Raw genomic sequence first — 27,234 nt, 5'->3', positions numbered from 1 at the left:
AGGGGTTGTCCCACATATGTAAATCGCCGCTTTCCACGCTAGCCTGTCTTAACACAAGTCTCTTCATCTCTGTGTAACTACAGCACTCTACAAGAGCTTGAAGCTCATTACTGTAGTTCAGCCTTGAGCTCCCTCTACATTTCTCACCCCCCACATTTCACTTAGTAAGCACATTATGTCTCCTATTTTCCCCTACGAACCAATTCTTTGTTCCAGTCAATTTGTACCTCGGTCTTTTCTCCGCAATTAACTTCATTACCTCGCTACTTGAGTTTCGATCTACTCATCCAATCTTCAGCATTTTATTGTAGCAAAACATTTCAAAATGTTCCATTCCTTTCTAGTCTGTCCCGATTATCATTCACGTTTAACTTCAGTTTAGCGGTACACATCACAAAAATTACTTTCTTAAAGGAATCCCTAATACTTACATTTGTAATATTATATGGGAAAAACTTCCTGGTGTTCTGAAAAACTATATTTCTTTGGCCACGAACTGGCTTCTTACGCCATCTTCAGGTGACAACTGAATGTAGTAAAACACATACATTGACGTGCGGCTTACACAGGTATCATTTACTCAGAGGGTACAAAAATGACGAGGAGTGGAGTGCTTATATGGGGAAATATTACATTTTTCACGCAGAAATAATGACATAACTAAAAGAGGAAAGAATTATTTTGTGGAGGTACGTTCGACAACTGGTGAAAAATAATTCCGAAAAAAAAAATTTCAGTATTAAACAAATTCGATTCGGTACAACGAACAATAACTAAAACATCATGTTATCCAATAGCAGCTATCCATTCTGATCAACATACCATTTGAGTGACAATCCAACGAACTAGCGGGAGTACATGTCACCATACAATGTTATTGGTGTGTGACCAGAGGCGGTTCTTTAGAACATGTACAGCGGCCTTAGTTTACGTAATGTGGTGCAAATAACGACCACTATGTTACAAATTAGCTAACAGATTTTCATTTCAACACAGCAGTTTATAACCCTTCTTTCTTTTTTTTGTAATATCAAAAATCAACAAGCATGTTTGCATATCACTTTGAAATATTCAAGAAATCCAATCTGGAACGTGCTAGCTCATATCTTAGTGGTGAATTGGTCCACCAAAACCCATGCAAAAGATTGTTAATACTTTTACACAACTGTCCTATACAAAACTGTTACATCACTTTAGTAATAAATGTATAAAAACTAAAAAAAAATTGTTGAAGATCACTTTCATAAAATAGAGTTACACACCAATTTGAAATTCGTCAAAAGCTAAAATCTAAGAGTCATTCATATCATAATGGTTTAGTGATTCACTAAATATTTGAATATAAGAGAAATATAAAAGTCCTTACAAACAATTTTTATGAAGATCTGTTAACATGAAAGTAAAATAATGAAGATCAATAGGACACGGCTGATTTAACCAGAGACATTTAACAAAACTTAAAATTTCATGCATAAAAGTATGATGTAGCTCCAACTGCGTTACGCTGTTTGCAGAAGGACAGTAAAACAAACTGTCGTTATACCTGGCATTTAAGTTTGAAAATTGAATAGTGATTCACTTGTTTGGTGGTAAAATAGATATGCCACTTGATAGTACCAACAAAATGGAAGACAAAACTAGTCACTGTTAATAATACGCTATGTTCTCAAATACTACTATACCAAGTGTTGTCTTTTTAAAGGTAGGCCGAAATTCCCATATTCAATCCCTCCTGTCTCGCGACGCCTCGTTCCCCAAAGCACCAGGTCGTCGAAAAATTCCCAAAACAGGCTGTTCTTCACCAAGACCTGTTCATTGAGCAGGTGAACACCAGATGACCGCAGATGAAGGTATACCTACATCTTTTCTGGGTGATCGATCAATCTACCTTTCTCAGCCTTGTGCAGCAACTTGACTTTCGAATTCAGAGAGGCGAAGGTGTGTCTCATTTCAACCAGGTGGACGGCGAAGTTGGATCTCTCAGCTACATGCAGCCTATCGAAAGCTTTGTGTTCACCAAAACTGAACGTAAGCTTTTCACCAGTCTGTTCCAGGTAACAGGCGGGACATTCCATTCCGTACACACTTGATTCGTGATGCATATTTCATTTATCAACCCCATTAACCAAAACACGCTCACGGCTTTTTGTAGTTGAGAAGGAAACCTTTAGATTTTGTTTTTGTAGACCGATGCTACCTTTGTATGGCAAGCAAATGCACTTGTTATCTGTATCTTCCATTTTGTTACTACCTATATTTGTCTTGCATCTTGGCATTTTTTACAATCCTTATCTAAATGTTATCTTACGTAATGGAGGCGTAGTTGTTCGCCTTGGCAATATGTCGAATAGTGCCTAATCGTTTTTCACGTTCAGCAGGTGAGGGTGGCAACTTGAGAAGAAAGTTAACAGAAAATGAAAAGAAGGCATTATTATTCTGGTTCTGTTGATTTGAATGGTGGTCAGTAAAAATAATTGCAGAAATATTTTTTCTCAAAATCTCGAATTCGTGTTTCCCATTATCATTCCTGAAATGTAAGTCTAAGATGTTAACGGAACAATTGGTTTCCATTTCGCAGGTGAATTCGACTTTTTATGCAGTCCATTGAATCTGTCAACAAATGTATGAATTACAACATCGTTATCATTAACCAACACCAGTGTGTCATCACCGTATCTAAAGTACAATATTTTCACTGCCAGATGTAGACTTTCATTGAAAAACGTCTTTTCGAGATAGCTGATGAATATGTCGGCCAGCAAGCCGGATTTGGAGCTTCCCATGCTAAGCCCGTCATTATGATGATACATTTTTCCATTATATTTAAGTCATTTTACTTCAAACCTAGCAACAACAAATCAATAAATTGGTTAATTTCATCATTCGACAGCCTACTCTGAGAGCACAAATTTTCCTTAATGATTCCAATAGTATTGGTAACGGTACCTCTGAATAAAGGTTCACTATATCTAAAGATATAGTTTGAGTGTTGCCAATGTTCTTGCTCACTTTGTGACTATTTTTGGTTGGAAATTTTCTACTGTTGTTTTTCTACTGTTGTAATAATGTTTCTTTAACGAATTAAGACACTTTCTATTGGCCTTACAGAATGGATCCCCATCCATCAATTGACGATTCGTCTAATTGGCAATAAACGTTTATGGACCTTAACTTGTGCCCTAAGTGTAATGGTACGTGGGTGCATTACCTTCAGTTGCAGCTCCCTGACTAAAATATTCCTTTGTATGTATTTAACTTATCATTCAGTCTGTTATGTGCTTCAGACGTTAGATCTCTAGCAATGTCCCTTATAACACGAAATGACATATTAAACATCACAGGAATTAGTAGTCCTGACAGTTCAAAATGCAGTTTATACTACCCATAGCTAATTTTTTTTTAACAAGTCTCCAATCTCACATTTACGTGTGCATTTTAGCACATTCCCATTCCTGCACTTGCTACTGAATTTTGCCAGTACATGTCTTGGTGTTATCTTATTTGCAACACATGCATTGTCGACACACAATATGCTAATCGTAAAATTTTTGTATCTACATTCATACTTGACTAATGAGATTGTGACTGGTGCTGTGTGCCTCATCTTCGTTAAGTTTCGTCTGTTATATATAACAAAATCTTAATTTAAAAGATTTGAAAATGAAAACTAAGATACATTCTGTGTTTCCAGTATTTGCGGCAGGATCCCTTTTTTTCTACTTCTCTTTAGAGACTGTACTGCTTCCCGTTCTACATCAGATGACTGGTTTTCTATTAAAAGATCACAGGCAAAGGAGGCAAAGATTAAGACTTACTTTCTTAATCTCATGCTTCTGCCGTATTCATATAAACTAAACTGCCACAGTTGCGCCAAATTTATCAAAATCTACTTTCTCACAATCCCTACATGTGATCTTATGCACACCACTCTGTGGGAAGCGTTACTATTTGTCTTTCCTATTGAGTTAAAATGTGGATACTCTGTTGGTATTATAAAATGCAGAGTTGCGAGGATTTGACTTTTTTCCGAGAATATCTGAAATCTTGCACATACGGCAGAGCAATAGCCATTATTTGTGGCGATGCAGTTGATGGTTTTTAGTTCTGTTTGGACAGACTGAGTAACGGTTACAGGTATGAGCAGATTCACTATTGAATGAAAAGCTACGTGTTTGTGTTTGTATTGGTGCTGGGAGCTTCAACGATTACTGCATCTGTAGCCATTGTTTTCCTGTAAACGCTAAATAAAAGTCACTTCGTGCCAATATATATTAAGCTCCAATACATTTATAGAAGAGACACCAAGCTCCATTGTGAAGAGAGTTTTCTTATGTTGGAAGCTGAAATATTGTATTAATGTATCCAACGGGACAGTGGTACTAGCCCACAAACACAGCACGTCATCGACACCTCTTCCCAGTTCAGTAGCTATTTCTGATGAAAAATTTTTTCGAAATTGTACACGCAACTATACGTTATTTATGGAGAATATGATCGAATATTAGCAAATGTGAAACTTCCTGGCAGATTAAAACTGTGTGACCGACCGAGACTCGAACTCGGGACCTTTGCCTTTCGCGGGCACGTGCTCTACCAACTGAGCTACCCAAGCACGACTCACGCCCGGTACTCACAGCTTTACTTCTGCCAGTACCTCGTCTCCTACCTTCCAAACTTTACAGAAGCTCTCCTGCGAACCTGCAGAACTACCACTTCTGAAAGAAAGGATATTGCGGAGACATGGCTTAGCCACAGCCTGGGGGGTGTTTCCAGAATGATATTTTCACTCCGCAGCGGAGTGTGCGCTGATATGAAACTTCCTGGCAGATTTAAACTGTGTGCCCGACCGAGACTCGAACTCGGGACCTTTGCCTTTCGCGGGCAAAATTTGGAAGGTAGGAGACGAGGTACTGGCAGAAGTAAAGCTGTGAGTACCGGGCGTGAGTCGTGCTTGGGTAGCTAAGTTGGTAGAGTACTTGCCCGCGAAAGGCAAAGGTCCCGAGTTCGAGTCTCGGTCGGGCACACAGTTTTAATCTGCCAGGAAGTTTCATATCGGCGCACACTCCGCTGCAGAGTGAAAATCTCATTCTGGAATCATTAGCAAATGTCTTTATTTCAATTATCGTGATCACAAAATTTACTAACAATGTAAATCGGTTTGAGTTGTTAAGTGTAATGAAAGTTCCGATGAGTGATTAGCAGCTGATACGTCATTCTTGTTGTTGCGATCAAGACAGCTTTAATTTACATTTGTGTAATTTGCGAGAAGTATTTTTAAGAAAAGCATACCTTCCCACTGCAAGTCCGCATGTTATGTCCTCTTTGCTTCAGCCATCGCCAGTTGTTTTTCTCCAAAGGTAGCAAACTCGTTTATTACTTCTTGTACTACTGTTAACGTTCTTCTTGTAACTTCTCTTCGACGTGCCATCCATTTGGTCTAACTACTGTTCCACGTTCTTTTCCATCTCTGACCGAATTACCATATCGTCGACAAATACCAAAGGCTTTTATTCCATCTCACGGAACCTTATTTCTGTTTCCAAATTTCGCCTCGGTTTCACGCACTGTTTGGTCAAAGTATAGGTTGAGTACCATACGGAATAGGTTATAACCTTATCCTAGTCCTTTCTCAATTAATGTCCTTTGACTCCTATAACTGTAGTCTGTTATTACGTCAGTTGCACATAGCATTTCAAATAAACAGACAAACACCGTCCGAACAGGCCTTGAAGACCCAATGGTACCGTCTGGCTGCCTTTTCATCCTCAGTCCTAAAGCATCACCGGATGTAGATATGGAGAGGTTTGTGGTCAACACACTGCTCACCTGGCCGTTATAAGTTTTCGTGACTGGACATAACTTTTCACTTCATGAAATTTGTTGCTGCTACTCAGTATTCCTAAATTTCATTACTGACAACATGACTAAAACCTGTCTTTAAATTTACAAACCCTACCAATACAGATTTACAGTGAGTAAGGATTGGTGGAGGAAGAAATAAAAGAGGAAGCCGCCTGGTAGAAATTTGCACAGAGCATAACTTCATCATAGCTAACACTTGGTTCATGAATCATAAAAGAAGGTTGAATACATGAAAGAAGCCTGCAGATACTGACTGGTTTCAGATAGATTGCATAATGATAAGAGAGAAATTCAAAAACCAGGTTTTAAATTGTAAGATTTTTCCAGGGGCAGATGTGGACTCTGACCACAACCTATTGGTTATGAACTGTAGATTAAAACGGAAGAAACTACTAAAACGTTGGAATTTCAGGAGATGGGACCTGGATAAACCAGAGGTTGCAGAGAGAGCTTGAGGGTGAGCATTAGGGAACGATTGACAAGAATGGTGGAAAGAACTACAGTAGAAGAAGAATTGGTAGCTTTGAGAGACGAAATAGTGAAGGTAGCAGAGGATCAAGTAGGTAAAAAGACGAGGGCTAATAGAAATCCTTGGGTTACAGAAGAGGTATAGAATTTAATTGATGAAGGTATTGAATAGAATTGGACAGAAAAGAAAATTGTGACACAACTTGATTAGAAGAAGGAATCAGTTCATCATCATCATCATCATCATCATCATCATCATCATCATTTAAGACTGATTACTGATTATGCATTTCAGCGTTCAGTCTGGAGCATAACCCCCCCTTATACAGTTCCTCCATGATCCCCTATGCAGTGCTAACATTGGTGCCTCTTCTGATGTAAAACCTATTACTTCAAAATCATTCTTAACCGAATCCAGGTACCCTCTCCTCGGTCTGCCCCGACTCCTCCTACCCTCTACTGCTGAATCCATGAGTCTCTTGGGTAACCTTGCTTCTCCCATGCGTGTAACATGACCCCACCATCTAAGCCTGTTCGCCCTGACTGCTACGTCTATAGAGTTCATTCCCAGTTTTTCTTTGATTTCCTCATTGTGGACACCCTCCTGCCATTGTTCCCATCTACTAGTACCTGCAATCATCCTAGCTACTTTCATATCCGTAACCTCAACCTTGTTGATAAGGTAATCTGAATCCACCCAGCTTTCGCTCCCATACAACAAAGTTGGTCGAAAGATTGAACGGTGCACAGATAACTTAGTCTTGGTACTGACTTCCTTCTTGCAGAAGAGAGTAGATCGTAGCTGAGCGCTCACTGCATTAGCTTTGCTACACCTCGCTTCCAGTTCTTTCACTATGTTGCCATCCTGTGAAAATATGCATCCTAAGTACTTGAAACCGTCCACCTGTTCTAACTTTGTTCCTCCTATTTGGCACTCAATCCGTTTATATTTCTTTCCCACTGACATTACTTTCGTTTTGGAGATGCTAATCTTCATACCATAGTCCTTACATTTCTGATATAGCTCTGAAATATTACTTTGCAAACTTTCAATCGAATCTGCCATCACAACTAAGTCATCCGCATATGCAAGACTGCTTATTTTGTGTTCACATATCTTAATCTCACCCAGCCAGTCTATTGTTTCCAACATATGATCCATAAATAATATGAACAACAGTGGAGACAGGTTGCAGCCTTGTCTTACCCCTGAAACTACTCTGAACCATGAACTCAATTTACCGTCAACTCTAACTGCTGCCTGACTATCCATGTAAAGACTTTTAATTGCTTGCAAAAGTTTGCCTCCTATTCCATAATCTTGTAGAACAGACAATAACTTCCTCCTAGGAACCCGGTCATATGCCTTTTCTAGATTTATAAAGCATAGATACAATTCCCTATTCCACTCATAACACTTCTCCATTATTTGCCGTAAGCTAAAGATCTGGTCCTGACAACCTCTAAGAGGCCTAAACCCACACTGATTTTCATCCAATTGGTCCTCAACTAATACTCGCACTTTCCTTTCAACAATACCTGCGAAGATTTTACCCACAATGCTGATTAAAGAGATACATCTGTAGTTGTTACAATCTTTTCTGTTACCATGTTTAAAGATTGGTGTGATTACTGCTTTTGTACAGTCTGATGGAACCTGTCCCGACTCGCAGGCCATTTCAATTATCCTGTGTAGCCTTTTAAGACCTGCCATTCCACTGTATTTGATGAGTTCCGACTTAATTTTATCCACCCCAGCCGCTTTATTGCACTGCAATCTATTGACCATTTTTTCCACCTCCTCAAATGTGATCCTGTTTCCATCATCATTCCTATCCCATTCTACCTCGAAATCTGAAACATTACTGATCGTATTTTCACCTACATTGAGCAACTCTTCAAAATATTCCCTCCATCTGCCCAAGGCATCCACAGGATTCACCAGCAGTTTTCCTGACCCATCCAAAATGCTTGTCATTTCCCTCTTACCTCCCTTTCGAAGACTGCTCAGAATGGTTTTCCAGCAGCTTGACCCATAGTCTCCAACCTGTTTCCAAAGTCTTCCCACGATTTCTTCTTGGATGCTGCAATTATCTGTTTGGCTTTGTTTCTTTCTTCAACATAACTTTGTCTGTCTACCTGGGTTCTGGTATGTAGCCATTTTTGATACGCCTTCTTTTTCCTTTTACAGGCTGCCTTGACTGTATCATTCCACCAAGCTGTTTGCTTCATCCTACTTTTACACACTGCTGTTCCAAGACATTCTTTAGCCACTTCTAGTACTGTGTCCCTGTACCTTGTCCATTCCTTTTCCAATGACTGTAATTGACTACATTCAACTGGTACCTTTCTGAGATCGCTGTTATGTACTTGTGCCTGCTTTCCTTATCCTGAAGTTTCCCCACTCTTATCCTCCTACATATGGACCTGACCTCCTGCACTTTCGGCCTCACAATCCCAATTTCACTGCAGATTAAATAATGATCAGTGTCATCAAAGAATCCCCTGAATACAAGTGTGTCCCTCACAGCCTTCTTGAATTCCTGATCTGTTATTATATAGTCAATGACAGATCTGGTTCCCCTGCCTTATCAAGTATACCGGTGAATGTTCTTATGTTTAAAAAAGGAATTTGTGATTACTAAGCCCATACTGGCACATAAATCCAAGAGTTGTTTCCCGTTCCTGTTGGCCTCCATATCCTCTCCAAATTTACCCATAACCTTTTCATACCCTTCTGTTCGATTTCCAATCCTGGCGTTAAAATCACCCATGAGCAGAACACTGTCCTGGACCTTTATTCTAACAACTGCATCACTGAGTGCATAATAAAAACTATCCATCTAAACTTGATCTGTCCCTTCATAATGCGAATATACTGACACAATCCTAATTTTCTTGCTAGACACTGTCAAATCTATACACATCAGTCGTTCGTTTACATACCTTATTGCAACTACGCTGGGTTCCATTTCTTTCCTGATGTAAAGCCCTACACCCCATTGTGCTATTCCTGCTTTGACGCCTGACAGGTAGACCTTGTAATCCCCCACTTCCTCTTCTTTCTCAACCCTTACCCGAGTCCGCCGCTCGTGGTCTCGCGGTAGCGTTCTCGCTTCCCGAGCACGGGGTCCCGGGTTCGATTCCCGGCAGGGTCAGGGATTTTCACCTGCCTCGAGATGACTGGGTGTTTGTGTTGTCCTCATCATTTCATCATCATCCAGGAAAGTGGCGAAATTGGACTGAGCAAAGGTTGGGAACTTGTACGGGCGCTGATAACCAAGCAGTTGAGCGGCCTACAAACCAAACATCACCATCACCCCTTACCCGAATGTCACTAACAGCTAAATCGTCCAGCCCCATCTTACTTGCAGCCTCTGCCAGATCTACCTTCTTCCCAGAGTAGCCCCCATTGATATTAATAGCTACCCATCTCATTACCATTTGTTTGCCAAGTCGTATCTTAGGAGTCCCTGGTTTGTCAGTTAGAGGTGGGATTCCGTCACCTCCAAAGGTCCGAGGCATTTTGCTCTGATTATTGCCAGCATCATATTTAGAGTACCAGGGAAGCAGGTTGCTAGCCTTACTTGCCCCGAGTCCCATTGGGTTTTACGCCTAACGGCTGAGGGACTAACCGGTGGATTTGGTAGTCTTTGCCGTATGAGCACAAAGGTGACCACGACTCAGAATATGTCTGAGATGCCCAGCCTTATTCCAAAGTAACTGGTATCCCGACTGTCGGGACCACTTACTTGGCCACTCATACGTTGCCCGTGGTTCATGAACTAGGACATGATTACAGGAACCCACACCATGAACCAGTTGGTCGGGCATATTCTGAGGCATCAAGGGATCACAAATTTAGTATTGGAGGGCAGCGTGGAGGGAAAATATCTCAGAGGGAGACCAAGAGATGATTGCACTAAACAGATTCAGAGGGATGTAGGTTGCAGTAGGTACTGGTAGATTAAGAACCTTGCACAGGATAGAGTAGCATGAAGAGCTGCATCAAACCAGTCTCTGGACAGAAGACCACAACAACAACCTACAGATAGATCAGTATTGTCATTTTTGTGTCTAATGTTAAGTAATTCCTCCGGTACTCAAGCTGATCTTCCTGACGGTCGGCTTCTCTCACTCTTTACGTTGTTTTGTAAATGAATCGTGCCAGTATTTTGCAACCAAAAGTTCTTGAAAGGATGGTGGTATCGAACCAAGTCAGTACCTGCCTTATTTGGATTATTGCATCGGTAGCTTAGAGCCCACTGCTTGGCTCGTGTAGATTGGGTGGCCTACAGAGATTTTTCCTGTTTTTATTTACTTGAACTTTTATGTTCACAAACTGCAACACTTTCTAAGATTTTCACGCTAATTAAGGCCGTATAAGTATGGCCTTTTCCGAATGTGATTCTGACCAAACAGTAATTTAGTAGTAGGAGTCCAGGGTTTTTGTTAATCACACCTTTTGTGATCTTCTAGAGATATTTCATAGCAACTTCCATCCCCTAAAAAATATTATTTTACATATAATCCTGAAGAGAAATACCAATTTTCATAAATTTTGCTATAAATTTTTTTTAATGTAACGAAGTATTTTCTACATAAATTTCATCCCATTTTGTACTCCCTTAGTGGTTGAATTTCCAGAAACACTGAAACACGTATTTTTTTAAATTTCTAACCTTGAAGTCAAATATCAGTTGTCTTAGATGTAGCCTTCAAAATACTTTAGTAGTTCTTTAGCAATTACTTATTTTCAAAACATTTCCACGAACTATTTTACCCTCACAGTGGTAGAAAAATATTGAATCACATACTTTTTATTTTCTGACTAGAAACTTAACACCAGTTTTCGTAATTCTAGTTTTAAAAATTCCCCTATCAGCGACATACATTCAAAAGGCATATATTACTTTTTTCAGTTCCCTAGGATTGGTACTTCGGGCAATCCCTACTTATACGATGTGTATAGGATAAGATCAGCACCCTCTCTAAACTTCAAGAATCTATCCTAAGTGGTCTGCTCTGCGCACTGATGTGTCAGTGAATCAGTTGATCCTGTTTCACTCCGTTAAGGGTTGAATTTTCAGAACCAGTGAAAGAAGTATTTTTTTTAAGTTTCCGACTGACAAGCGAGATTCCAATTTAAAAATGGTTTCATAATAAAATATTTCCACCAAAAATCTCATCCCTTATTTCACCCTCTTAGAGGTTCAGTTTCCAAAAAGACAGAGCGCTTCGGCGATGGTTCTGAACATCTTGTTTTTAGAACAGAGCGAAAAGTGCCTGGAATTCTCTTCCTCGTATGTATCGATCGTATCTTATTCCCATCTTCTTAATGAATCAGTAATCTAATACTGTAGTTTTATTTTTGATTTTAATTTGGAGTGTAATAGATAATAATAGTTTCTCTAGTGAAAATATATGAATCTGCGCGTGGAGACGTTACAACACAAAATCTTTATTTAGGAAATCTTCCTTTCAATCCGAGATTAACAAAAAGAACAAGTAACGTAACTGCCAGACAGATTTAGGACGGTCAAAGGCGAAGTCTCCGTGAGAATTTTTCGCTTTGTACTTGAGAATGATAAAGTCATGGAGAAGGTTATTTGCAGTTTGTACGAATAAAAAACAATATCCCTAACTGACATTATAATTGTCACATTTATCAGCATGATTGTGGAACAATCAACAGATATATGTTTAATAACAATGTAGTAACAATTAAGCTCATGGCGTTATTCATGTACTACATGTACTAGTGGTACGCAACAGAGAGGCTAAACTACACGAATACTCTGAAAAGTCGTGGAGTCCCTATATCTTCGGCAAAGAACGGATGAAAACTAGGTTATGCAAATACTAGTAACTCTATTGTTGTACGTTCTTTGGAAGCGCCACACTAAATATTAAGTGATTTGAGCATTATGATTATGTGTTTAAGAAATTGAATTCACAAATTCGGCAAAAATTCGAATGGTTTTGAGATATTGTGGATAGCTTGTGATGGTAAACAGTAAATGAAAAAAACGATGATACAGTTACAAGAAATTTTATAGGAATAGAAACGCGAAAACCTATTCAGCATTAGAAATATGGGCCATAAAGAAAAAAAATAGTAAATTAGAAGGTGTATCACGTTTTAGAACTTCTTTGTTAAAAGTTTCGGGATCACATCTCTCTGAAGCGAACAAATTTTTCTACACGCTTTCATCATGTAATTATTCCATATATAAGAGCTCGTAGCAACTTTAAAGGACGGACATAATTACCTCCTCCTTGTTAGATTTAAGTACTGGAAATCCCGAATGAAACATTCTCATTGAAGTAAGGTTCTGTTAAAAGTAGTTAGAGTTTCAAGGGCTTCTCTCGTCTGCATCCTCAGGAGCTGAAACCGAATCCATAGCTGAGTTCTAGCTTGTCTCACATACCGCGAGGTTTCCGCAAAGTTGGACCAACAACTATGAACTCACGCTGCTATTGTGTCAGGATAATTGGCAGGTACTCATCTCAGTGCATCTACCCACAGGAAAGAAATAGTGCATCATGATGGAACAAATAGCTACTACGAAGATAGTAAATCGCATCAGTTAAATCCAGCAGAAGATAAACTTCATTTTCAGATACAGGACTATACAGTAACAGCGTTATTCAGTATTAGATGGTCATTTACAAATAACGCACTGCATCAGTTCGTTATTTGTTGTTCAGGTTAACGGTTTAGCATTTCTTCGTGAAGTATTGTAGCAAATCGCCTAGTCGAAGAAATATTCGGAGCTAAAAAAAAAAAAAAATAAAGACTTTGATACGATGTGTTGTAGAACAAGTACAATATGAGCATGCTATGTTTATCATTATTTACAATCATATTCGTATATAAGAACTTAGTTAGGGTTATCATATGCTGTGGCGTCGTGTAACCGCTGCACGCTGAAAAAAAAATGTTAACGTACATTTATAAGGACAGATACATAAACATAAAGGTCCAGGCCATTAGAGTTGTGTAGTGCTATAAATAATATCACCTCAAGTAAATGGTAATGTTATAATTCATTTATATAGATGTTGGTCTGTAAACTATATATATAAATGTAACAACTTTTAATCCTTAAGTAGGATTATATATATGATACCTCACACACAACACTACGTGTTATTTCGTACATTGGCCCGTGGAAGAGAAACCATTCTGCAGACCTCATTAAAAAGTAGTTATCACCAAAGGCATTCAAAAAGCTCAGTCTTAAATGTCATCCTAAAATTTCAAATTAAAATAAATGATGAAATGAAAGTAAAAAAGTTATCCAAGACAAATATAAATATAGAAGCGACGCTTGTTGTTGCTGCTTTTAAACGTTGCTGCTCTCCAGCCAACTGAAGTCAGTCCCTCGATGATTAAGTTATAGGCTTGGGGACAAAATGCCAGTGGAGATAACAATTTATAGGGAAGCAAATTTACCGGATCATTTTCATAGGTAGAAGGAAATCCAATGATTGCCCAATACATTTATTATTCCATTAGGGCCCCTGAATGCAGTTCCCTGATATTTCAGAAACTGATTGATATAGGGATCAAATACGAACACTAGTCGCTAATTGGTCTGTAGTGGGTGGTTGTCATGTTTATTTTACTAAACTGCTTCCCTTTCTATGACATTGTTGTGCCCTCTCCCTGTGAAGCCATGCCTCATGTCTCTTTCTGTGATGTCATAATGCTGCATCTCTCCCTCAAGTCATGCCTCTTTCTTTGAAATATAACGTTCACAGAGCTTTCAAGCAAACAAACACTTATTCACATATCCCATTCACAATCAAGTTTTTTTCTGGTAATTGAAAAAGAAACATGCAGGCAGTATTTAACTCAAAGCCCCTGGCTTGATCCTCTACCATCCAGTCACAGATCTTAACTCCCTCTTAAGGCTTGCCAGCTGCACTGAATTATTCTCAGTACTAGACGAGTCATAGTGCAACTAAGCATACGACCCCACAGATACATTGTTCCCCCAACCGCAAAACAGTGTTTTATCAAACCCATGCCATGTTTGTTATTTTCTTCTCTATATCCCATATAGGTCTATCAGAGAGCTTCTAAGCCCTTAGAATCTCTCTCTCTCTCTCTCTCTCACACACACACACACACACACACACACACACACACACACACACACACACACACTCACACACATACACACACACTTACGTCTCCCAATCATAACGCAGAATTTAACCTGACATTAATACAGAGCATCTAGTCAGAGAGGTTACTTGGACAAGGATAATATCATTATCAGCTGATAAATAGTATACCGTTTGCGTCTCTGAAAACTAACTGCGCCATATGGAGGCGAGGAGGGCAGCAGCATGGTTTGTCAGCAGAACACACACCCAACTTTCTCAAAGTTCACATATCTTTCGATCGTAGCCCAGGATCTTGCTAGCCTCTAAAATAAAACATCTAAAACCAGCGCTGCAGTTAACCAACCGTTAGACTGAAACAATCATCAGTATGGATTCCATAAGGTTATTCATTCCCAAATAGACTATGATTTAGTTCGATATTGGTCCTCCACGCACAGTGCAATGAATCCATAAAGGGGATATTCATGTCCAGTTTATCATAACATGTAGAGATTGGTTCTCTAACAGAGAGAAACGCGAACAGCTCACACATTGGTAGTACCCATCTTGCAACATTCTGGACTCTAATTACATACCATGCAAGATTTCCTCAAGTCTGCATAGTCTCAAAGCAGTTATAAGAGACAAAGCGTGCACATAATGTCGTCAATGTCCTAGGCTCCATTATTTCCTGAATTTCAGACGGTACTGCATAAGCAATGGTGAAGGAAGTATTTATGTGGAAAGACTGGGTATGTCTTTGCCAAAAGGAGGCCCCATATAAAGAGACTGGTGTTGCATTATAGAGTTATTCATAAGTAATTCGTTTGTAAAAGGAGGTCCAACATAAAAAGACTGGTATTGCATTGTAAGGCTATTCATAAATACCTCCAGTATTTCAGAAGATGACTGCATGTGAACTCCAGGATGTAAAGGAAAATGACACATATCAGTGGATAGAGAAACTCTCCAAGCCTCTATGTGTAATATGTACTGTGATGGAACGTCCCCTTTGGAAAATTATGAATGACTGTGCTGGTAAACCTCTTACGTTATTTGTTTTCCAAACAGCTGAGCAAAACTGAACGTACTTAGACATTTCTCTCTTTACTTATTCTGATCATCACTAACCTGACACACAATATTTTTAGCGCAACGCAATCTGACTTTCAATAATCCCCACAAAAGAATGGCCCTTACCAACAATAACCTATACCTTTCATGAATCAATCACCTCACAAAAATCTTTGTTACTCGAACGACTGCAATACAGCGAGCGCCAATACTGCCAACTAAATAAAAGACTCTAACCACTGAAGGCATGAACTACTGACAGGCATAGTTAGCAAATAAACGATTTTGATGCAGAACAAACAATGTATTTACCTTAGTAACGTTCAAATGTCATCTATATACATAGTTCACATCCAACTGCCCAACACTACAATAGCAAGTATTCCAACAATGCAGACTAGCCACAGACTGCACACAGCACAGTCAGTGGTTTTCACAGAGAGCGCCACGTGGCGTTACCAACATAAAAACCTAAACAGCCTACTCACACTGTGGTGTAGTTGCAAGGGGAAGCACTACAAGGCAAGTGTATCAACACATGTAGATAAATCACCAAATGTCTACTGCCACATGGAATTAATCACGACTGCAAACCAGTGAACAGATTTCCAAAGCAGGCTGGTGTTGTAGTGACTTAATGAATTGCACACACACGCTTTTTCCGCAGTTGACATTTGTGTCACCAATGGTGGCCACATCGATCACCTGTAATACGCATTTAAACTCGGAGAGGTACTCTTTTCACTGGTATGTGCCTATTTTCTGTATGTTCAAATGGTTCAAATGGTTCTGAACACTATGGGACTTAACATCTGAGGTCATCAGTCCCCTAGAACTTAGAACTACTTAAACCTCACATCACATACGAGGGTCACTCCAAAAGAAACACACTATTTTTGTAAAAATACAGTTTTCATTCTGCATGTGTGAAAGTTTTACAGTGTGTAGATACATCGTTCCCGCTTGTTTTAAAACTTAGTTCAACCTGTTTCCGTGAGTGGCGCCGTCACAGCATGTGTTATAGGTGGCTGCTACATTTGACGTTCGTCAAAAGCAACGTATTGTCATTGAATTCCTGTGCTGTGGAAACGAGACAGTCGGAAACATCCACAAGAGTTGAAAAAGATGTATAGAGCTGCTGCTGGCAATGGCAGTTAGTTGGTGGGCAAGTAGGTTACGTGATGAAAGGAGGCACAGCAAAATTGAGGATTTTCCTCGCAGCGGCATGCCTCGTACTGCACACACTCCAGACAATGTGTTGAGAGTTAAGGAATTGGTGACTGCTGACAGACGCATCACAGTGAACGAATGGTCCCGATACGTTGGGATAGAGGAACGAAGTGTTTGCAGAATACTGAAAGTATTGGCGTTAAAAGAGGTTAGTGCCAGGTGGGTTCCCAGGATGTTGACAGTGGCTCACAAAGAAACAAGTAAAACGGTATGCAGCGAACTTTTGGAACAGTACCAGAATGGTAGAGATGAATATCTTGGAAAAATTATAACAGCGTCCATAATGTTTCACCAGACGAAGAGGCAATCAATGGAGTGGCATCATGCAAATTTACCCAAGGAAAAAATTCAAAACCACACCTTCTGCTGGAAAAGTTATGGCTACGGTGTTTTTCGATTCCGAAGGACTCTTGCTTGTGGACATCATGCCAAGTGGAACCACCATAAAGTCTGATGCATATGTGACGACACTGAAGAAACTTCAAGCTCGACTGAGTCGTGTTCGACCACATCCGCAAAAGCAGGATGTTTTGCTGTTGCCCGACAATGCACGGCCACATATCAGTCAAAAAAACCGTGCAAGCGATCACAAAACTCGGATGGATAACACTGAAACACCCGCCCTACAGTCCTGACCTGGCTCCATGTGATTATCATCTCTTTGGGAAACTGAAAGACTCTCTTCTTGGAACAAGGTTTGAAGTTGATGACTCCCTTGTGCACGCTGCCAAATAGTGGCTCCAACAGGTTGGTCCAGAATTTTACCGTGTGGGTATACAGGCGCTGGTTCCAAGATGGCGTAATGCAGTTGAGAGGGATGGAAATTACGTGGAGAAATGAAAATATTCCAGAATGAGATTTTCACTCTGCAGCGGAGTGTGCGCTGATATGAAACTTCCTGGTAGATTAAGACTGTGTGCTGGACGGAGACTCGAACTCGGGACCTTTGCCTTTCGCGGGCAAGTGCTCTACCACTGAGCTACCCAAGCACGACACTCGCCCCGACCTCTCAGCTTTAATTCGGCCAGTACCTCGTCTCCTACCTTCCAAAGTTTACAGAAGCTCTCCTGCGAACCTTGCAGAACTAGCACTCCTGAAAGAAAGGATAATGCGGAGACATGGATTACCACTGCCTGGGGGGTTTTCCAGAATGAGATTTTCACTCTGCAGCGGAGTGTGCGCTGATATGAAACTTTCTGGAAGATTAAGACAGTGTGCCGGACCGAGACTCGAACTCGGGACAAATGCCTTTCGCGGGCAAGTGCTCTACCACTGAGCTAACCAATTTTTAATGAAAATATTGTTCCTAAAGGACGTATCTACGCATTGTAAAACTTTCAAACATTACAATGAAAATGGATTTAAAAATAGTGTGCATTTCTTTGGGAGTGACCCTCGTGCATGCATGCCCGAGGCACGATTCGAACCTGCGACCGTAACGGTCGCGCGGTTCCAGACTGAAGCGCCTAGAGCCGCTCGGCCACACCGGCCGTCTTTGTCTATGGTTTGTAGTACTTGTGACGTCTTTTTTCAGAGACGCAGTATCTCATATTCACGTCCAGTCAGTTGTAGATACCTCCGGGACGAGATCTCCTCCGGCAGCAGGTGTCTGCTGTGGTGTCCACTCTGTGTGTTTGTGTGTGTCGCGCAGGCGAGACGCCGGCGGCGATGCAGCACGGCGGGGCGGCCGGCTGGTGGTCACGTGGCCCCGGCGTGGCCGGCGCGCTCTGGCGGCTGCTGGCCGCGTGTCTGCTGCCGCGGCTGCTGCTGCCGCTGCCGCTGCCGCTGCCGATGAACTCCAGGTGACGTCACTAGCCACCGGCCAGCCACGGCGTGAAGGGCCAGGCGGTGCCACGAGGGCCGCAACCAGCGACGGGTGCCACAGGGCGGTTTGGGTGGGCTCAGACGAGAGACTGTGAGCACGGACAGCACTTCGCAAGTGGTGAGACAAGGGAATAGTTGTGATGTGAGCACACATATGCATAAATATATATGACAAAGTCGTTTTTGAAGTATAGAGATAATTCTATTTCAACATGTACTATATTTATAATGTGATGTTTGTAGAAAATAAAGAAAAATGTATTTCACGTTCCACGCAAGCCCCTTTCCCTGAGACTTATAAATCGGAAATCCCTTGGCATTCACTATGTTTCTAATACCTTTAAGATGTTGGTGATCTTTCTTTCCATGCCTGCTGAGCAACTTGGAGGGATATACTGTCTCATGCAAGAAACCGTTCGTTAATTATTTTCTTTACCCAAATATGTTTCACCACTTTCTGGCCATCTCCAGTGGTATTTGTTAGTAGAGTACTCTGAAAAACATCATGCCAGGGTAATATTAAAATTTCACTCTAATGTTATTACACAGGGTGTCCCAGGAGGGGCAAACAATATTCACCTATGTGACAGGAATTTTCATTCAAAACAATATACTTCATGCAATACAATAAATAAAACAATTGAAGACGTCGAAATGACAACATCTGCCGCAGACAAGAAAAAGAATACTATCAAATCTGTCGCTGCACACTCTCTACTTGATGGACCAGCAGTCTTCTGTGGATGCAGACTGAATTTCAGTATTGACATCAATGATTCCTTCACACATGGCAACGGATGGTTAACCATGGCTATTGTACGAGGTGGTTCTGGTGTCCCAAACGTATCTGGCCTCGAAAGCTTTGTGGACCGTGATGTCATCGCCTACAGATGATTTCTGAGACAATACACATTTAAATTACGTTTACCTTACCTTTTCAACGTGTTTGACATTTTATACTACCCAACCTAGGTCGTTGTTTTAAACCTCTTTGGTCTAGATATCTTTCTGCCCTAGAAATATTAATGGACCCAAAACTGTACGTTGTGGGACTCCCTTTGTGATATCTTCCCAATCACTAAAATTTTCTGTGTCTAAACATTGTTTCAATTACTCTCCACATTCTTTTGCATGCTGTTTGTTAAACGTTATTCACGCCAATCCTGTCTTCCATAAATAACAATGTAAATCAATATTCTTTAATTTAATCTATTCGCACAAGTATGCAAACCAATGACAACGTCACGTGCGTTACACCAAGTCATAGTACCAACAAGATAAAAAAAGCATCCAGTATCAGAATATAGTTAACAACTGTCTCATCTCAGAAACCATTTGGAATGTCCATATGAAGTTTCTTGCTTCAAATGAGCGCTCCAGTTATATCCCTGAATGTCGACAATTCCTTGTGGGGTACCGTTTATATATAAAGGATAAAGGATAATATATCTCACATTTTTTGCGTTGGTTTACATACTTAATTACTGACACATAACATAACAGAGACCTAAACACTGTGTGTCTAATGTGTGGCGAAAGTTAGGCATATACACAAGGTCTAATGGGTGTAAGTGCAAATACTTTTATGTGTGGGACCTCAATAGTTAAACACATCAATGTGTTGCTTGTTTTTCCCATACGTCGAACAATCTTCCCATAAATACATCACAAACTTTAGGACCTGATGTTTTCCACTTAGTCGTAACCTCAACAGTAAGTGGACTACAACTGTCAGTAAATATTAACCGTTCTGTGTCCAAATAGAGACACTTCATCACGTGACCTGAGCATTAATGACTTGCTTGTGTCACACGTACTTGGAGGTACAACCAAAACAAGACACTTCCGACAAGTTTCCATTAATTTACGTCTTTGCTCACAAATTGTTTGTTAACAGATTACCGGTTTTGGTCTTTAATGACCATCATCATATCTGTTTCAGAAAAACAAGGTCCTTAATATACTGCAGCCATAGTGGCATCGCTGCAGTACATCAAGACTTCGTTTTTATGAAACAGATCTGATGATGGTCATTAACGACCGAAACCGGTAATCTGTTAACAAAAAGTTTGTGACCATAGTCGTAAATTAAAGGAAACTTATTACATATACGGGTCACTGTTTTTTCGCGACTATGTCGCAGCTTGTGAAGACACATTAGATTTGAAACAGTTATAACTGTTAGTTTGCAATTGATGTAAATACAGACGAGATGTGGTTCAGCGCACTGTCCTCAGTCAGCAGTAGAAATATCTTCAATTATGCCCGTTACACCCTGTATATATGCTTCTCTATTGGCTTATATCAACTGATCCTGGCGAAAGTTATTTCTTCTTTCGAATCTTCACTTCCACTGATTCCTGGCCCATATTAATTACCATACCCTGTGATGCACGCCTTGAAGATGTGGAGCAATGTGGTTTATATTCTGTGACGAGAAAGAGATTTTTGCATGCCGCTACTGATCACCCAATGGGGAAAGGTTGGCTTCCTGATCTATATGCAGATACGGTCTGCGATATTTGACAATTAACCTCTCAGCATCTCGTTGTAGGCTTCGATAGATTACTCTGGTGTTGGCAGATTCTTTCGAATTGAGATGCTCACGGTGCATTTTGGCTTAGTAACCTGTGAATACGTGCACGACTATGAGGCAGATTGTCCCATGCGTAGGGACTCCAAGATACTATTATCTTTCAAACGGGCTGAAACTACATTTCTTGCCCAAGTTTTCAGCTGGCGTGCCAATCGCTTGCAAAAGGTCTGGCGACAGTCGCAGGATCCCAGATAACTACTACTAGTGTATTCATCACGATGAAAAAGGAGCTATCTATACGAATACAACAACATATGAAATTGCTGAAGGTCATGTGACAATTGTCAACTACGTTCCGATACTGGACGCTTTTTTACCTTGTTGGGACTGTGACATGGTGTAAGGCACGTGACGTTGTCATTGGTGTTCACACTTGTGGGAATAGAATAAAATTAAAGAACATCCAAATGCTGTTGTCAGAGTGAAAGAAGAGTAACAAAGAGGACTAATGTGCCAGATGGTGTACTACATGCTGATAGTTTGACCAACTGACGTGCGGAATTTCTGTTGGAGATATTAGAATAAGACAGTTAACCCGTATTACATTTTTGAATTGTAGTGCTGCCTTTGAAAATTCCAGTAGACCAATTCACACAGTCCATCCTCATTTATGTGATCACCGCCCGTGTTCGATGTCATCGTGGAACAATCATTCTCAGACGGCAGGTGGCAATACAACCACTGAATGGTGTATAAAGCACGGCACATGATGCAAAAAACATTGCAGTCGTTGTCGCAGTGCAGAAACGGAGCGATTTGTCTGACGCCCAAAAGAGCGTGATCAGTGCCAAGAAAGGACGCACTTCTTCAGAAAAATATTAATAATAAAATACTTCTTACTTATATAAGTAGTAGCTGAGTGCAACCTTTTATATCAACATTAAATTAAAGAATAAAACGAACATTTGCAGTAATGCCCTTGAGATACGTTGTAAATGTTTTAAATACCACAAAGTTTCACTTATTCAGGACAGCGGTTAAACTGTTTGCTGATACTCTTTTCAAAACTTATTCTGAGATAATTCACAGCTTTCCATGACACACTAAGTCCAAAAGCAAACAATAATACACATCTCGTATCATAAATAATCTCTGTGTTTATTACGTGGGCTTAAGGTATTACTCCGATACAAAATGATTGTTAACGAGCAGATTTTTATGAGTGTTTTACTGAATGTCATTACCAGGCAGTTATAGATCCATTGGCAGCGTTTGATGTTGTGTGGTGTTCGTGTGCAGGCAAGGGCTCAGTTCTGTGCTAGACGATGGTCATCCTGAACTGCGCCAGGTGTGTACTTGCAGTGGAAAGGATCTGACTATAGACTGCCGTATACAGTATTTTGGGTATCCTGTCACGACATGTTGAGATGCTTGTTTGTCCTCCCAACCTGTTGCTATTTTTGCGTTTTACATTCCAGTCGTTTGACTGCCCAGATCCGATTTTTCTTATTTCACCAATAAAATTATTCCTTAGCAATGGTGATTGTCGCTTTGTTGTGAAGCTCTCCTAGCCAGGCTAAAAATAACTCACACGCCGAGAATGCTAACTTCTAAAGGCTTTTCAGAAAGTGCTTTTGTTTTGAGATATTTCTCTTGAAATCTACGTATATAAAGTCCTGTTGAGCCAAAAATCTACTTGTCGCCTAGCTCTTCCATCGTGAGTTATTGCTGATACAGCAGCGTAAAACAACCTACCCATTTTGAAAGTTCAATGTCGCTTTGAGGTTCTCATTAAATCTGGTGAGCTAATTTCTCACGTCTTTTCCTCTGTCTATAGTTACATCTACCGACATACCCTCGAACCTACCTTATAACTCACGGCAGAGGGTATCTTACAACGGTAATAAATATTTTCTTGCCTGTTTTACTAGCAAATAGTCCGTTGGGTAACAATTACCTATACGCTCAATACGAGATTAAATGTCTCGTGTCTTACAGTGCAGGAAATACTGCAACTAGTCACAAGTTTTTTAGAAACGATTTTATTGTTCCGTTCCTAGATTTGGGTCCTGAGCACATCATGAGACTGTAACGTTGCTTTCTTGAAAAGTAGTAAAGGAAAAGTAAAATAATGTATAAAGAACTTGTGACCGGTTGCAGTATTCCATACAATGTAGTTTAGGAAAACACATTTGGCGTTCTCTAGCCACAATACTTTCTTTTGCTTTCCTGGCCCTTACGCGGAATTTACATTGTTGGCAGAAGAATCGTTTCGAGTCAGCTGCAAATACAGGTTCTCTAAATTTTCTGAATAACGCTTCCCCTCCAGAGATTCGTATTTGAACTCACAAAGCATTTCTATAATACTCGAATATTCACTGTACCCACACGTAACAAATCTAGCAGTGCGCCTCAGAACTGCATGTTTTACCTTTGATCTAAACTGATGGGGATCCTAAACACTCGAGCAATACTCAATAATTGGTTACATAAGTCTCCTACACCCAGTCTTCTTCATAGGTGAGCTAGAGTTCTTCTAATAAACTGAAGCCAACAGATCGCCTTCTCTACAACTGCTCTTACATGCTTGTTCTGTTTCATATCTCTTTGCAGTGATATACCAATGTGACGAGACTTTGTCAAGAAGCACACAACTGATACTATATTCGAACAGTATAGGTTTCTTCCCTACTCGTCCGCATTATCTTACATATTTCTGTCTTTATATCAAGCTGCTAGTCATCACACCGAATAAATATTCTGTCTAAGTCAGACTGTACCATCTCACGGCCACTCAACGACAACACTTTTCTGTACACCAGTGTCATAGGTAGAAAGTCGTAGATTGCTGCTCGTTCAGCCCGTCAAATCGTTTACACAGGATGTAGCAGGTACAAAAACAGAAATTTCTATTGGTGGCTGAGGACCGTGCACTGAACATTACATCAGTAATGCACACTAATGATTCTAGGTACTAAAATTCACGTGCTTTTAGGCTGGGTAGTACCTCAAAGAACGTGGGCCGAGAGTTAGCAGTTAATACCTATTTTAACCTAAGGAGCAATTTAGGGACTGGAGTGGGGAGGTGTGGACGCATATCGACAAGCGTGGTCCACTTGGTGGTGCGTTTATGGCCAAGCAGAAAACATCTCGTCGTACAGTTCGTCAGAATGTGGGGCGGCGGGCTAATAATAATAATAATAATAATAATAATAATAATAATAATCAGTCATAAGTAGTAGGAAGAAATATCTGAGCATTGTTCGGCGTCTTTTACGTGAGCCTGGAAACTATTTCTGTGGTCAGGCAGAAGGCGATGTAGAACATACTGCCCATAGTTCCCAGTCTGCAAGTCCACATTCTTGTCCAGCCCACTGCATGAAATGTTTCTACTCTCTATTTGCTCAGCGGGATCAGGACTATAATTATAAATGATGTTTTTTGATTTCCAATTGACAGCTGTATTTGGGAAATTTTCACACGCATAACATCGTCATATTCATTATGTTAATACTAATAATAAATATCTCCACCCTAAACAGCACTACGAGGAGTTCAGAGGCGACATCTACAGTAAGTTCCTATGAAACTGTCTTTCGCCCTGACTTCTGATAATCAAAATAATTGATCGCCACAAAAGTGGAAAATAATTATTACCACTTGCTATGCGGATTTGTTAACCTTATGGGCGACACAGTAACAGATACTTCTGCGAAAACTAAGCGATCCGGGACGGTGGCAGTCCTCCAGCTTTCACTTCCCATTCGTACCGAAAAGATGAGTTCAGTTGCGGTCTGGCTGTGACGTCATTCAATGCATCGCGTACTCCGGCGCTTGACCGACGTGGATCGTACGGTGACTGGATGCGAAGTGAAGTCTAGTCTTGCCTCTCGGGCTGTATCCATATACGGGCGCAGCGGACGGCCAAGTGAACACCTGCTTTTATCCGCTCTATGCCCACGATAGCAGCCTCCAAACGGCTGCTTCCTCAGATCCATAATATTTTATAACACGGTTGTTTATTAATTTTGAATTTTCGTAATTTTTCTATGAATGTAGTTAAGATGTCTATAGTCACAGATTAAGTTTAGCTCGCGTACATATAATATTTACCGTCTAGAATTTTTAGACAGTACAACATAACCTCTGAACTACAGCTCCTTGTTTTGGTTGTTATTCCCATACAGGCCTTGAAACTTATAGCTCTATTATCTAACAGGGTTCATCAAGTGCTGCAATCAGAACTTTCTAGCACTGATATACCAGATACTTAACGACTTTTTGGTCCAAATTTAGTTTTCAGCAGATTACTTGAGAACTTTTAGAGGTAGCTCGATGGCGGTTAAATAATTAATGTTGTTACACTAAGCTGAAGATTCATATAAATTTTCATATTTCTAAGTCTAATATTTAGCACCTTCAATTTCTCTTGAAACCGTGGATTCTGACCAAAGTATTGCTTTAATCAGGTTGAGATTTGTACCAGATAATTTTGACATACATCTGCTTATTATGACCAGTTTTTGGGTTCCTAGCTTTATTATTTAGCGCCACTTACTTTTTTCTTAAAACGATGTGTTTAAGGAAAAATATTCATCTGATCAGTCTGAGATTTGACAGTTTAAGCATTAGTATACTAAAGCACATGCTGATAATGTTCGAAAAAGCAACTTTAACTTTTAATTCAATTCTCAAATTATGGTGCAACACTTGTGTGCTTCACACAGACGAGTTGTGGTGACGTGGCACTACTAGCAGTGAAGTGGGGTAAGGCTCGGCTCATTCTGTCGACTCTGTATGTCTCAAATGATACAGCGCTTGCTTCGCCACAAGAAGGCTGCGAAAAAAAAAGAAACAAGCAACACTCTGATGTTTGTACATATTACCTACTACGTTACACATCTTACTTCCTGTATATATAGGAAACAAGAGTGGTCATGTCACATATCTTTGGGGCACTTCGGATGTTATTCCTGTACTCGCCGTCGAGGAAAACAAATTACTTAAGGAATCTTCGAGCCATTCACATATCTGTGAACTTATTCCATGTGCTCATACCTTCGTTAACAGTCTGTGATGAGGCACTGCGTCATAGACTTTCTGGAAATCTAGGGATGCGGAACCTGCCTCATACCTTTCGTCCACGGTTCTCACGATATCGTGCCAGTAAAGGACTACCTCAGTTTCTCACGACCGATTTGCGAACAGAAACTTTCATGCCCCTGGGAAATTTATTAATTCGAACTTGAAATGTGATTGAGAATTCTGCAGCAGACTGATAAAAACTAGAGTTGTTTCTAACTTTGCGGTTCCGATCTTTTACTCTTCTTATATGCAGGAAACACTGGCGCTTTTTCCCAGTCGTTGGGGGCTCACAGTTGCGTGAAAGCTCCGCTAATAACTGCAGGCTAAGTGAGGAGCCAGTGCCGAAGGGAACTCTCTGTAAAACCGAATTGCGATTCCATCTGGACCTGGCGACTAATTCGTTTTCATCTCTCTTAGTTGCTTTACTCCGGCACAAAGATTTGAACGTGGATCTCCTTCTTCGTAGTCCAACAAGGGGACCACCCAACCACAGCGCCGTTATTCCGGCAGCGCACTCTATCTTGCACTCCAGAACTTGGACAGTTTACTGTTTCTATTTTTCTTCTACTTTCACAGTTCCTATACCTTCTTCCTGTTTCATGCTGTGTTCAATGTTTGGCAGGCTATCCACTGGGTGATTTTACCACTAAATCTGAGGGGGATGCGATGGGTTGTTTCCCTTGTTAGCAAAGAAAGTTTCCAGTAATTCTTCTAGCAGGATAGGAAATGTATTTGAAAAACAGATATGATGAAGCCTGTATTACTGATTTCGCATTTCTGTGTAACAGAACATGATGTGATATGAAGCTACTGCTATTGGAGCCACCTATTAACAATTCACAGTGAGCGCATAAATTAATTTCTTACTGTAAAAGATTTTGTGACAGAGGAGTTTCTGAATCGTACTGATTTCATAGATTTCTTATTTCACAAGCACACATTATGTACGAACTGAGGAAATTAAAGGGGCTTAATCACATCTCAGCTTCTCAGCAAGTATCGATTATTGTTAACCCTCGTGGAACCTTAGTAGTCTC

The 27,234-nt window shown here is 40.3% G+C and overlaps 1 protein-coding gene across 1 annotated transcript in view; it reads left to right on the top strand.

Moving 5' to 3' along the window:
- Positions 1–18,558, top strand: part of LOC126095178 (irregular chiasm C-roughest protein-like) — a 520,543-nt gene extending 501,985 nt beyond the window's left edge. Inside the window, exon 7 of the mRNA XM_049909912.1 lies at positions 18,404–18,558. Within this exon, the coding sequence (XP_049765869.1) occupies positions 18,404–18,558 (155 nt within the window). The remainder of the gene's footprint in view (positions 1–18,403) is intronic.
- Positions 18,559–27,234: the final 8,676 nt, after the last annotated feature.

Source organism: Schistocerca cancellata, chromosome 1, assembly GCF_023864275.1.
Source record: "Schistocerca cancellata isolate TAMUIC-IGC-003103 chromosome 1, iqSchCanc2.1, whole genome shotgun sequence".
Classification (NCBI taxonomy): domain Eukaryota; kingdom Metazoa; phylum Arthropoda; class Insecta; order Orthoptera; family Acrididae; genus Schistocerca; species Schistocerca cancellata.
Note: the sequence above shows the minus strand (reverse complement) of the source record. Positions and strands in the feature narration are given on the sequence as shown.